This window comes from Micropterus salmoides, unplaced genomic scaffold (genome assembly GCF_014851395.1).
Source record: "Micropterus salmoides isolate LMB-PRFRI ecotype aquatic unplaced genomic scaffold, ASM1485139v1 Ms_hic_scaffold_3, whole genome shotgun sequence".
Taxonomy (NCBI): Eukaryota; Metazoa; Chordata; class Actinopteri; order Centrarchiformes; family Centrarchidae; genus Micropterus; species Micropterus salmoides.
The window spans coordinates 11622315-11635853 of NW_024042261.1; the positions used below are offsets into that span (position 1 = coordinate 11622315).

The window sequence follows — 13539 nt, forward strand, 5'->3', positions numbered from 1 at the left end:
ACTCAGGTTTGGAATAAAACTTTTTAGGAGCTTAAAAGATCATAATGGGGATTATATAGTGATTTAACAGGGCCCCCCACCGCCATTCCTTACCCCTTCACCCCTAGGAGAAGGAGGGAGGACAGGGAAGGCCCTGTCCTCCCTCCTTCTCCTAGGGGCTCAGTCCACTCAGCTGACTCGGCTTTGTTCAGCACTGCGAAGGAATTTCTAGAAGTATTTTGTCACCACTCTCACACCATCAAAAAACAAGAGAAATACATGTCGATACTGCTAAAACAGACAAAAGGCCGAAGAATAGCAGCAAACATGGATGTTTTGATAGGTGGGGTTTGAACTGTGAATTATAATTTGTGTTGGGGTTTTTTCCGTTTTTATCTGGAATACGTTGATGGATGTCCAACCAAGGGCTCTGCTGTGCTGGAGGAGTGAAGGCACTTTTACTATTACACTTCAGTGGAAGTTTACTGTTGGCGGACCAAAAAGTGAACAATGTTAAGAAAACCCAGGGAAACATCTTTAACTTTCCTTCATATAGAAACAGCTCTCTTCACAATGTCACCACAGATGTGTTTATCACAACATCAGACTCTTTAAGAAGAGGAGCCCTGACAGAGTGACAGCATACTAAAGATGTCTGACCTCAGCCAAGTTGCAGTTTACTCAGACTCTTCAGATATTTATAAGGTGAGTAAAGATGGTGGTTAGATTGGTTGGCAATTGACTTGCAAACCAGGCTCTGTTTAAGGCCCATTGAGATCATCAAAGAAACTGACTTTTTTTCTGAATAGCTGGCTATAGATACATATATTTGACATGAAGTTAAAGGTTCTTCCACTTGACATAGCATTGTTTTTTGCTTATGGAAAATGTATACTTAATTTCAAGCCTTATGGACCTGGAAATCTTCCATTCCAGATCTATTTGTGCGTAGTACTGAGTTATTGTCTTGCATTGTGCAATCCTGCTTCTTCTACCAGGCATTTGCGCATTATCAGTGTAAATGTAACAGTAGTTTCTGGGTTAGTATTTAAAACGAGACCATGTAACTTTTGCAGCAGCAATTACACGATTAACTTATTGGATTTCCCCTCAAGATTTTCTTCAGTCAGTTGCTTTAAAGCGGCTGTAATTGATAATTGTATGGCAACAAATTATCAAATGACAGTGTTAAGAAGGGACAGTGTGAAAGTGGTCCCTCATAGAAATGAACCTACAGAGAATATATTATATATTAATATATATTTAAATTATTTTACATTATATTGTTATATTATTTTTCATTGTTTAGCTGTCCAGCCAACTTTGCTGTTTTGCTTCACTCTTATCGCTGCTCACACAGTGGAGCATTTAGCAGGTAAAGAGCCAGAAGCTAAAACGGAGTGAATACTGGATTTATATTCACCAGGTGGACATAACTACTGGATTAAACTATTTGCTAACATGTTTGCCCTTTTAAACTTAAAAGGTGATGATATGTCAATATTGTTGTTTATACTGCCCCCAAGTGGCCAAAAAGAATCAGCTATTGCAGATTTAGTCACCATTATTAGGTGACCTTACTGAAAGTGAGTTGAATTGGACTATAAAGTGAAAATAAAGAATGCAAACTGACTCAGTAATGTACGTTAATTCAGTAATATCTACACATTTTTTGACAACATTAGTTAACAGTAGCAACCCAGGGCTACTGGTCGTACCAGACCAAGTAAAGCTGTGGTGTGATTGTGTTCAAATGAGTAAATGTGTCTTTTATTGCTTATGAATTTGTTTATTTGAAAAAGAAAAAATATAATTTTTATTATTTCCAAATATTACATAGTGCTGCTTATACATTCTTTTGTCTGTAACAAACACTGAGGTTTTTTTAATTGATAGTTTTGTTTCCACTTCTTTCTGTTCTGCTTTCCACAGAATGTGTTCTGCAACCCTGCCTTTGAGCTGGAGGGGGAGCAAGAGGAGAGGGTGGAGGGATTCAGGACATCCTCGTCCACCCCTGAACCTATCAAACCGCCTGCTAGTGAGTCAGCCAATCAGCTTGCTGCTTTCTGTGACTAAACTTGAATTGTATAATGCTGCGTATGTGCATTGGATTTGTAACATTAAAGAAAAGTGAGGAAGTGTGTACCAAACATGGTTATTATGGTTAAGGATTAAAGGAGATATTCACCAATTTTGACCAACGGTCAGTTTGCTGGTCATGGTTTGGCAGGTTTTCTCTAAGCTTTGGAGAATTCAATTTAAGACAATTCTTTACATGTGATGCCGTTTTACGACAAATCAGGTGTTAATTGAAAGGGAGAACGAGAATTACATCTATACAACATGCAAAAACTTCAAATAAACCAGAAATTTTAAATCATTAAAGTATCTCCTCTGACCTGTTACATATATGTTTACTTGTGTGTGTGTGTGTGTGTGTGTGTGTGTGTGTGTGTGTGATGTGTCTTTCAGGCCCAGGCTGGGGTCTGTTTGGGGTGTGTGTTATGCGTCTGCGGGGCCCGGGTTGTGGTTGGGGGGTGGTGGTGGTCTTTGCTGCTGCCCTGCTCCTGTTGGCAGCCCTTGGACTGGCGCTGGCCCTTATTCTCACACGTGAGTCACTGACGCCCCCAGATCAGTCATCACAATGAAAAAGTCCCTAAATCCCTAAAACTGATTTAAAGGGTTTATTATCAATCAAGTGGTTTTATAACCACCAACAATTTGACCTGTTACTTGTATCTATTTTCTTTCTTTATTCTTTTTTCTCAGACACTATAATCATCTAAAATGAGCCTCATCTCTGATTAATCCCTGTGTCTTTATTTTCTGTCCCTGATTTAGAGATAAAAGGCCAGGCAGTGGAGGATCAGCTGGTCTCCACCAGCCCTGCAGACCTGCCGAGTACAGGAGATGGAGCGTCCCATACTTTACCCACAACCTCTGCCAACAGAAGTCAAGTGGACAGCACCGCCACACTCCAGACCACCAGGATCTCTCCATCTGAAACACGTAAGATATTCAAGCAAAATGGCCATTTATATAATTTAATATCCAAAAATTTGCACCACCAGTTCCATGTCTATCTTATTCTGTAATCTTTTCTTCATTTTGAGGCCCTTTCTTTCCTTTTTGTGTAACTACGAGGCGTTCCTTTCTGTCTCTCAGGTTGTGGAGGGGTTCTGAATGACTCAGAGGGCAGTTTCAGTTCTCCAAACCACCCCGGCTCCTACCCCCCCAACTTGCTGTGTGTGTGGGTGATCCAAATCCCAACCCCCTCCGTGGTCCAGATCCACATTTCCTCTCTGACTGTAGAGGGACCGTCTCCTTGTCTGTTTGACTGGCTTGAGGTCCAGGAGCAGATCGAACAGCGCTCTGTGGTCACCAGGTCAGTCAGACCCGGACTACCCCCATGAATAAAATACTTTTCCCTCCAGACACAACAGTGGAGTCCCTTGGCAGATGTTATTTTCATACTACAGTGCCCAGTGCGGTGTTTTAAAAGTGTTTGCTTATGTTGCAAGAAGACCTTGAACTTTGCATGCCACATTTTTGGTTGCTTGTAAAGTTTTCTGTTGCACTCACTGTCACTCTTGAGAAGAATAACAAAAACACCTACAGTGTTTCTGTAAAGGTATCTCACCCAAGAAGTATAAGTGTTTGAAGGACTTAACTATTGAAGGGCAGGCAATACATAACTGTGTGTTCTGGCAAATACACATCAGTGTACAAAAATGGCACAAATAGCCTGAAATTCTAAACTCAAATTAAACTAAATGCTTGTCTCACTTAGACAGTTATGTGAAACTAACTTTTCATTTCTCTACGTCCCTAGGGTTCATGTCATTACCTTAAATTGTTGGTAGATGGCACTAAAGGTCTGTGCATTGCACCTCTGGGTACTGAAGGCTTCTTGGAATTTTTATACATATATTTATACATGTGAATACTTTGACCTTTCTGCTTGCTTGCATTCATGGAAAATGGCGTAATATGAATTTGTGAAATTCTCAAAATGTTATGTAACGTTCTCACAAATCTTTTAAAGAATTTACAGTGCAAAGTTCAGACTGAAGTGGCAACTCCAAAACCTGCAATAAGGAGGGTAAAAAACTGATTATCCAAACAAAAGGTTAAGATTATTACAAGGTCTATCCTTCTCTCCTGCAGGTTCTGTGGTAACGTAGCACCACCAACAGTCAACACAAACAGCAGCACAGTGTGGGTCACCTTCCGCTCTGATGGCAGCATCGCAGGCAGCGGCTTCACTGCACAGTACAGGGCCATTCTGCCTGCACACAGTCAGTAGTGGGCATGCGCATTTGCAAATACATGCACCTTGCGCTCATGCCCATTTAAATTTATGTCCATCTACTGTGTGTTTTCTCAGAGAGCTGCTCCAGGGAAGAGTTCATGTGTGACAGCGGTCGCTGTCTGCTGCCTGTGTCTGTGTGTGACGGTCATCCGAACTGCCATGACCGAACAGATGAAGCAAACTGCAGCCATAAACACAAAGGTGCGAGCATGACAAAGTTAGAAACAAAAGGTAAACACACTTACAGAGGACATAAGAGTGAACTCGCTGACATGGTTTGTCCTCACAGAATGTGGAGGGCAGAAGACCGGGCCGTATGGTTACCTGTCAAGTCCAAACCACCCCAGGCCTTATCCCCACCAGCAGGTATTATTTTTCTTCTTAAACACATTAGACTGCAAAACAAACTCCAAATTGGCTATTACGGTGATGTGAAACTCGTGGTTTTCAGTAACCCCTTGTCCCTTGTTTCCTATCAGTTGTGCATTTGGTATATATCTGTTAAGGAGGGTCACATAATCACACTGCACTTCAGGAACTTCAGCCTGGAAACTCAGGATGTGTGTGAGTTTGATTACGTGGAGGTGCACGACAACGTCGATACTGGAAATGGGAGAGTGCTGGGAAGGTGAGACCCACCAAAGCCTTAATCTTAATGTTAAATACAAATTTACAATCACTATACCTTCAAGAACTTGTGTGAGTTATATATAAAAAAACATGTTCTGAAGCAGCTTTTGTTTTCTCCCACTGTCTCAGGTTTTGTGGTACCACCCTCCCTCCGGACCTAACCTCCTCCGGCCCCCACATGACTGTGGTGTTTGTAGCTGACGAGGGAGTGGCCGACAGCGGCTTCAACGCAACATACCAGGCTGTGTCTGTACTAAACAGTGAGTTCTTGCTTTCTTATAAAGCCAATTCATGTTCAACCAAAGTATTACGGGTGCCTTTGGTTTTTCCCCTGCCTCTGACCCTTCTTACTTTGCTCCTTCCCTCTTTAATTGCTTTCCTTCCTCATTCCTTCAAGTTTTACCTCTTATGACCATCTTTTCTTTCTCCTCTGACCTACATTTACTGTTCAAAAACTGGCATCTTATACCTGACGCTTTGTCATATGAAGGCCCAAATTCGTATCCTATTCCAGCACTTTCTCCCTTTCCCTATGCCTCTTCCTTTGCTCTTCACGTCACTTTTTGCTTTCTTTAAACCTCCCCTGTGTGTTTTCATCTTTATTATATTTAAAGGGACATGTGGTCCCAGACAGTTTGCCTGCTCGACAGGGGTGTGTCTTCAGCAGCAGTGGTTGTGTGATGGATGGAACGACTGCCCTGATGGAGCAGATGAACAGGGCTGTGGCAACTCCACCTACCCTCCCTTCAGTGAGTTATCTCTGACCCCAATCAGAGTCCCAGTAGAGAGTCATAGACACGGTGGCTTTTGTTTTCAGAGCCAGAGTTTTGATGTTGAAATCACTCACTTATCTTTGCAGGACAGAGATGATTTGTCATAAGCAAACTCAACAAAACAGAAGCATGTATCTTTGATTATATCATAATTGTGTATTACTGGAAGGTGTGGTTCCCAAAATGCCAAATATTAGTGCTAATGTTTAATGTAAAATAACAATACAAATGATTTATTTTCTCCATGCCCTCAGCTTCATCCTGTGAGTTCATAGAGGTGGAGATGTGTCAAGGGCTCAGCTACAACCTCACCTCATTCCCAAACATCTGGCTGTCCATCGCTGATCAGAGAGAAGCTGCCACACTCCTGCGGCAGTACCGGGTATTCATCATTTACCTGAATTACCTGTATTTTCTTGTTCCTGCTGTATAAGCTTAAAAAATTGGGTGGCACAAACGCACGCAAACTGACGGATATAGTTTCTTTTAGCTCTACAAGCGCAACAGTCAACCTCACAAACTCCTTTTTTTCGTCAGGTGCTGATGGAGCTGGCATGCTTCGAGCCGTTGCGGAGGCTGGTGTGTGGCATGTTTTTGCCCCAGTGCAGTCCTCAGGGTGGCGTCCTCCAGCCCTGCCGCTCAGTCTGCTCCTCTGCTGAACAGCAATGCAGCCAAGCCCTGGATCTCTTCTCCTTCAGCTGGCCCTTCAACTGCCACCTCCTGCCGGACTCCCAGGACCCCATGGAGTGCTCGCTGCCTTGATGCTTGATCAAGAGTTTGAAGTTTCTGTTGCGTTGATGATCACCTCAGCCCCAGCATACTTTTTCAGAAGACATTTCAGACCAGATTTGCAGTGGTATTTGAGGACCGAAAAAAAGAGACTGAATTTTACAGAGCTGGAGACTAATTTTCTGGACTTGGACCAGCAGATTCACACATTAAAGAAAAGTGTTGTAGAAAGTGGTTTGACCCTCACCCTGTAAAGCTTGTGGTGCGCAGAAAATTGTGATACAGTAGCTGGTTTTAAAGTAAAGCTTATATAGTAAGCTTAGATGAAGACGTTTGTGTAATTCAGATACTAAGTTAGTGAAATGAGTGTCCCTCTCCAGTAGAAATCGTCACAATCACTGTTGTAAACTGTCTTTTTGCACTATTTATTGCTTTTATGTCAATCATGTAAAACAGACACCACCTATGAAGAAAGACTGAATATAGAGAAAACCTTTAAAACAACCTTTATTGCATTGTTCATCAACAGACCACATGAAGTGTGCTTACAACATTTCAGTGTTTATAACAGTCCAGGTTTGAGCTAGTGAGTGATAAAATGGGCACGAGCTGAATCACATGAACTCTGTTTTAGCTGCACTTCGCTAAGCAGACATGACTCATTGATTGAACTTGTTAAAAATCAATTTAATTGGTAACTGGTGGTAAAGATAACTGGTGGAAGGATTTAGAAACAGTTAAAAATAAAGCAGTACATTCTATCTAGATAAACATACATACACACGCATTCAAGCTCACAAACACACACACACGCAGATAGTGTTTGGTGAGAATCTGCTTTCTGATGTTGTTACTCCATAGCTTTTCCACAAATTAATGCTCTTTATCAGGGTCATCAACACACCTGATCAATTCAATAGATTCTTATACACCCGAAGGTCAGAAAGTGCACAAGCAGAAAAATCTTTTTCCTGACTGTGATACTTTTCATTCTCCCAGAAAGGAGAATGAAAATATTTAACTCCGATTCATGCCATGATTTTGCTACACAAAGCTTGATTGCACATTTGTCATAATCAAATCTTTGAGTGCTGTGCGTATGCGTGCGTTGTAAACTTTACAGGTAACCGTGATTGAGCTGCTAAGGAGGGACAATGAGTTTCAGGGTATGGTCTAGGGCGACGGCTGTCAGGCCCCACACTCGATGCTTCCCGTTACGAAACACTGGCAGGGTGTATCCGTACTTGTCACCGGTGCGGAAGTGTGTGTAGCCACGGTTCTGAGGGTTGCACAAGTGGGACAAGGACAGGGTGAAAATCTCCTCCACCTGGGACGGAAACAGACAAAGGAAGCACAGTCTGAAACTTGTGTTTTGGGTGGCGATGGAGCAATGGACAAGACACATGGCTTTGGTGTGAGAGACACGGGTTCGATTCCCTCTGTGACCCATCCACCATTGTAACTGACATACCTTGAGCCTCAATGTCCATTGTTTCCTTCTTCATATGTAAATCTCGCGCATCCAAAATCCCCCCCAAAAAACCAGGGAATGCCAACATGTGCTAGACTTTACGTAACATCTGGGACGTTCACACCACCAAAGTTACATAGACCAGCCCATGTTCCAGAGTTAGCGATCATACAAACTCTCAGAGCCACAGATGTAGGTAGTGCAGCGGAGTGTGTCTCATACAAAGTGCTGATGTCCTCTGGCTGCTCTGCCTCAACTTTGTGATTTAGGAAGTTTCCCGATGGACAGATAGCTTTAATTGTTGCTAACGGAACAGGTTGCTAACCGCTAGCTGTAGCTCCTCTTATCAGCTGACTCTGAACCAGCGGTCCAAAGCTTCTGTAGTAATGTTACAGGTGTAAAGACCAACACAACCCCAGAGCACCAAGCTCCCAGTCGAAGCAGAATCAGCAACAAGTAGAACTTCGTAATCGGCAACAGTGGAAGCAGAGCAGCCGGAGGACATCAGAGGAAAACCTGACAATATATACTCTGATCCAGTTTCAATAAAACCAGAGAGTAAAGTTGCGTTTTTGTACAGTAATCAGTGAGGCCTATTTTCCCATAGCTTCTGATGTGCCAATCAGAAGCAAGTGGGCTTTTTAGGAAGGGGGTTCATAAAGAGACAGGAGCTAAAACAGTGTTCAGAAATAGGATGAAAAAAGAGGTGCTGGAGCAGTGAACATTATGAGAAATACAAGATTTGTTTTTAACATTCACTAGTTGACCACAATCAACAGATACGATTAAATGATTTATTGATAAACAAACTGAAGATGTATGATGCTTGCGGTAGCTGAATAGACATTCGAAAGCGTTGTACGGAAGCTACGATAGGGAAATCCGCCGTAGCGCCCGGGCATGACAGACCCCCATATAACCCTATGTAGAGGAAGGAGATGAGGAGACCGGACAGAGAAAGGGGTGGGCGGGAGGGTTGCGGAATTCAAGAGCGAAGAAGAGGGAGTGCGTTGTGTGGGTATTTATGGAAAGCCAGGAGTGACGTCATTGATGTGTGGTCCTGCTCCTGAAACTCTGCTGGTAGCCCCACTTAAAGCATATGAACCTGACAATGAGCATTCTACAGCACCTTTAAGTTATTTGTTTGCTTATCTATTCATTTGTATACTATTATGATGCCAATTAAAAAAAGAAAAGAACTGATTATAAGAAGCTGTAGGCTAAAATGTTTGGGTAGATATGATACCAAGTCACCACAGTAGATAATTTGGTGAAAGTACAATACTGTAAGTAAACCATAATATCTCAGTAGTGTATATTAGGGCCAGGTATGACCTGGGGCCTGTACCACGAAGCAGGATTTGAGTTTATCCAAGTAACTTCGGGTTAACCCTGGGTTTTCAGTACCACAACGGTGGTTCACTTCTTACTGGGGTAGATCGCTATGGTTACTTACTCATCGTAAGTTACCACAGCTAACCTGCTCCAGAGCAGGTCATGTTCCAGAGAAGAGATCAACTCTATAGAAACGCTGCCTACTCACCAATCAGCTCTCTTGGAAAATGACATCACCATCTGTAGGAGATCCTGCAGACTGTTTTATAGGTTGCTATGTTTGCTACGGTGATACGGATAAACTCTTGTAGGCTCAGTGTTTCCCACAGATTGACAGCGTAACTGTGGCGTGGGGGGGTGTGACTGTCACAGGTGTTATGCTGAATTTTGCATGCCTGCCAAGAATTGTAGGAAAATGCATTAAAGTTCTGCTTTTAAACACTATACTATTCTTTGTGGGGTTCATCAATAGTGATAAATGATCAGTATATATATATTTTATGAATGTTAATATATTATTACACTTAGTAAAAGTACCATTTCTTGAGATTCAGCAAAAACACTTTGCGTTAACTGCGTTCAAAACAGCAAAGTGTCCTGAAAGGACCTTAAGAAGTGAATTGTATAATTCAGCAAAACAGATATTGTAGGCTGCCTACCAAAATTTGCATCCACCTCGAGGTGTATGCAATTCACGGCAGGCATGCAGAATTCGGCACAACACCTGCGCTGCAAAATGTCACTAGACCTCAGTAAGCTCACGCAGTCTACCGGAGGTAGATTGTGTCTGACATGACGGTGCCGTTTTTATTCCCCTATCTATCAAGTCAGCGAAAGTCAGCGAAAGTCAGCCAGTTATCTCGAACGCACCTGGAGACTACCAGTTATACAGCATGGTAACTTCGACAGCTGTTTTCCAAAATTAACATAGCTCTCCTTATTATCTAGGCTCCTTACATGCTTGCTAATAACTGTTTTGAAGATGGGTCTCTGACATTGACAGCGTTGTGTTGGACAGATTTGTGTAGCGGTGTTTGATACCAACCATTCAATTCAGTGTTTCCCATACATAGGTTTTACTTTGGCGGGCTGCCCAGGTAGATTAACAGCCACCCAAGTAAATTTGGCGACCCATTTTAAAATCGTTCTTGATTGCAGCGCTGCGCAGCGCATATTCGCTCCGCACATCGTCTCACTCGGTCGCTCTCTCTCGCTCGCAAACACGGACAACCGACCCGTCATTGATACGCTGATGCCAGTGGACTTGTTCATGCCTGTGATTGGTCATCTGCTGCTGCTGAAAAAAAATAAAATCACTGACTAAGCTGTATAAAATTTTAGTTAATAAATACATAACCACCATCTTCACCGTGTCCAAAATAAAACCTCCAGCCATTTAAACACGCGGAAACCTGCCCATTTCAAGTAGATATAAAATACATGTGCTAAAAATAGGATGACTATACCTCTCCAGGGTTTGGTTTGAAGGACATCTCCTCTAGGGGACCAAGGTTAGCCAGCACAGGAGCAATCACCATCCCTGACTAGTGGGAGACAAATCAGTGTCAGAATCAGACAGAGACACAGATTTAGTATTCATAATGATCACATTATGATCAATGCTCTGAAATTTAGAACACATTAGACAAGTATAACAAACAGTTTAAAAATGAAACTGATATTTTATTAATAATGAAGATAGATTCAGCTGTGGCCAAACTTTATTGCAACAACGAGTCTGTACAGCAGTAGACATAAACATAAGTGTCTACGGGCCTAATTATGCTAAATTTAAAAACGTAGTGCCGGAACAACTTGAGAATTTATCAAGTAGTCATTTGACAGAAAATTAAACAATTCTGTGAAGTGATTTCTCTCACCATCATTTGTAAATTGAATATTTGAGGGTTTTAGACAGCAGGTCTGACAAAACAATGACAATGTTTCTGCATTATTTACTATCATTTTATGCTAACATTTCTAGACAGTGATCAATCTAAAAAGAAAAATTGACAGACTAATAGATTATTGTTAGTTGCACCTGTACGTAAGACTTTAAGCCCTGTGAGTGTTTTTGTTTGGAGTGTTTCTCCAATCAAATCAAGCCATCAGTGGAGCTTCACCAGTTTTAAAATACCGTCATAGATTCATAAGAGAAAAAAAAAAAAACAACAATATATATATATAACAAATATTTCAATATGAAATTTTAAGTCATTTCATAAAATTACACCAAATGGCACATAAACCATCACATGGTTTAAAATCTTAACAGCACTTGCACTCACCATGTCCCTGAGAGGCTTCAGGATACCCCACACCCTCTCTGTCGCCACATTGACACCCAGCTCCTCCCTGGCTTCCCTCAACGCTGTGGCCACCACATCTCTGTCTGATGGGTCACTCTTTCCTCCTGCAAAACTACAAATAATTGGACATGAGACACAGTGGTCTACTGCCCGTTTACAAAACAACGTAACCCGTTTCTCGCCTGCCACTCACCTGACATCTCCCTTGTGCCGGCCCTTCAGTGTGCTGGAGCGCAGAGTGAAGAGAAACACCGGCTCCCCCTCAACAGAGCAGAGAGAGACCAGGACTGACGCCCATTTCCCCTGGTTCTTTCCCTGGCTTTGACTGGCCCCCTTTCCTCCCTTGTTCACCTCGTACAGCTTCAAGTTGGGCCTCAGGCTTTGTCGACACCTGTTTTCATTTTCCAGGGATAGACAGTCTCTCCAGGTGTCTGCCACATGAGGGGCAGCCTGATGAGCAGCTCTGGTTTGGTGAAAAGAAAGGCTGGAGGGTTGCAGTCTATTGTGAAATTGATTTATAATCCATTCCTTATGCGTCGACAAGCTAAAAGGTCTAACAAAGTGCTGCCTGTAATATAAATGGCTTTGAAGAAGGTTACACTGAGTCTTATTGGTTAAACTGAGTGAAGATTGGCAAAACTCCCAAGGCCTTCTCTGGGTTTGAAGGCAAGTTGTGTTGCTTAAACAGTCCCGGTGAGTGCTCACAGCTTTGAGGTTTTGACCCAAATCTTCCACTACAGTGCATTTCCACAAATCTGATGCTCGCTTGGCTTTTGCAGAGGGAGAAACCTGAGGGGGTGGATGATGGCTGGACAAAACTGCTTTGTACAGGAGGTTTTGAGATGAAGCCTCTCTCAGCTGATGATTATCACAGTCCAAGCATAACAGCTGTGTTGAACAGGATCCCCTCTCTGTGGACACCGACGACCCCTCCTTACTTTCCCGGATCCCTTCATCTCTCTTTTCCTTCGCTGCTCTTACAGCCTGCCATCCAGCACCAGCGTGCTCAGAGATAGCAGAGAGCTGGGATTCTCTCAGCAGCAGCAATGCCCTTACGGGACAAGACCAAGTCAGGATCCGATGTCCCCTAAACATCCTACAAAAAGAAACATACGCGCATCAGTCAACCAGGCTCAGGTCATTGTGCTCACCGGACAATTACCCAGCATGTGAAGTTCAGTCTATCTCACGCCTGACTCCACCTGCAGTGATTACGTCATGGTGAAAACGTACCGTCAGACGGGCTCGGTAAAAACCCAGCTGATATGAGCTCAGAGATTTACCGAAACTAAACACACCACTGTAACTTACCACTGTGACATTATCTTCAACGGATCCGAAAAACGTCCATCTTAGCTTAAATTCTCCAAACCCACAAAGTTCATCTGTTAGTCCCCAAGTTTGCTGAGTTCCTTCGTAGTCAAACTTTGACTTATTAGCTACAGCTGCCAGTTAGCTACTAGCCCAGTTTGTTAGCTACACTGACAATTTAACAGTTAAGTCACATCTGGGGTGTCGGGTTTATGCCGAACAGTCGCCTTAGTAACGTTGTCAAGATTTTCTTTGGGTCGTATATCAGCTGCTGAAGTGTACCCAGGCTAATTAGCCTGCTAATACATTAGCATAAAACTGGCAACAACAAAACAAAAACAAAGCAGCGTTAATGTCTTATCCCGACGCTAACATTAAAAGGTTGTCAATGTCAACATCCGATGTGTCCTACACGCACCCGAAAAACACGCGGGTAACCCATTTCAGGTTTTAATATTAGTGAAATCGTTAAACACTCACCTTAATAGTTGAATCAAAGACAGCTGGCCTCTCGCCTAGCTGTCCGGCGTCCTGCCACTAGTCAATATGGCGCTGAGCAGCTTCAGGCACGTCAGTGTTGCCCTCACTGCGCTGTGAGGACGCCCAACTCATTTCACATTCTCCATTTAGCGTGTATTTACTGCAAAAAAATAGGAGGGTGGAGGTGAGACAGACGTTTTGCATTATTTA

At 42.7% G+C, this 13539-nt stretch overlaps 2 protein-coding genes across 2 annotated transcripts; one reads left to right on the top strand and one right to left on the bottom strand.

The window, feature by feature from the left end:
- Positions 1-180: 180 nt before the first annotated feature.
- On the top strand, positions 181-6927 carry LOC119882905 (membrane frizzled-related protein). Its single transcript, XM_038693262.1, has 13 exons — positions 181-684; positions 1912-2017; positions 2422-2589; positions 2821-2988; positions 3145-3364; positions 4147-4277; positions 4367-4492; positions 4581-4657; positions 4771-4919; positions 5051-5181; positions 5536-5670; positions 5949-6076; positions 6232-6927. The coding sequence occupies exons 1-13, from the start codon at positions 631-633 to the stop codon at positions 6454-6456; spliced, it is 1818 nt and encodes a 605-aa protein (XP_038549190.1). The 5' UTR covers positions 181-630; the 3' UTR covers positions 6457-6927.
- On the bottom strand, positions 6913-13170 carry nudt8 (nudix (nucleoside diphosphate linked moiety X)-type motif 8). The gene is made up of 5 exons (XM_038693261.1): positions 12850-13170; positions 11732-12634; positions 11518-11650; positions 10696-10773; positions 6913-7750 (listed from the first exon to the last, which is right to left on the bottom strand). The coding sequence occupies exons 1-5, from the start codon at positions 12858-12860 to the stop codon at positions 7565-7567; spliced, it is 1311 nt and encodes a 436-aa protein (XP_038549189.1). The 5' UTR covers positions 12861-13170; the 3' UTR covers positions 6913-7564.
- Between the last annotated feature and the right edge of the window lie 369 nt (positions 13171-13539).

Bases quoted from the DNA above. Each gene is read 5' to 3' on its own strand.
- LOC119882905 (XM_038693262.1), top strand. From the start codon at position 631: ATGTCTGACCTCAGCCAAGTTGCAGTTTACTCAGACTCTTCAGATATT. The intron at 685-1,911 runs GTGAGTAAAGAT...TGCTTTCCACAG, and splicing joins ACTCTTCAGATATTTATAAG to AATGTGTTCTGCAACCCTGC. The intron at 4,278-4,366 runs GTCAGTAGTGGG...GTGTTTTCTCAG, and splicing joins GGCCATTCTGCCTGCACACA to AGAGCTGCTCCAGGGAAGAG.
- nudt8 (XM_038693261.1), bottom strand. The intron at 11,651-11,731 runs GTGAGTGGCAGG...AATTATTTGTAG, and splicing joins CGGCACAAGGGAGATGTCAG to TTTTGCAGGAGGAAAGAGTG. The intron at 7,751-10,695 runs GTATAGTCATCC...TTTCCGTCCCAG, and splicing joins TCAAACCAAACCCTGGAGAG to GTGGAGGAGATTTTCACCCT.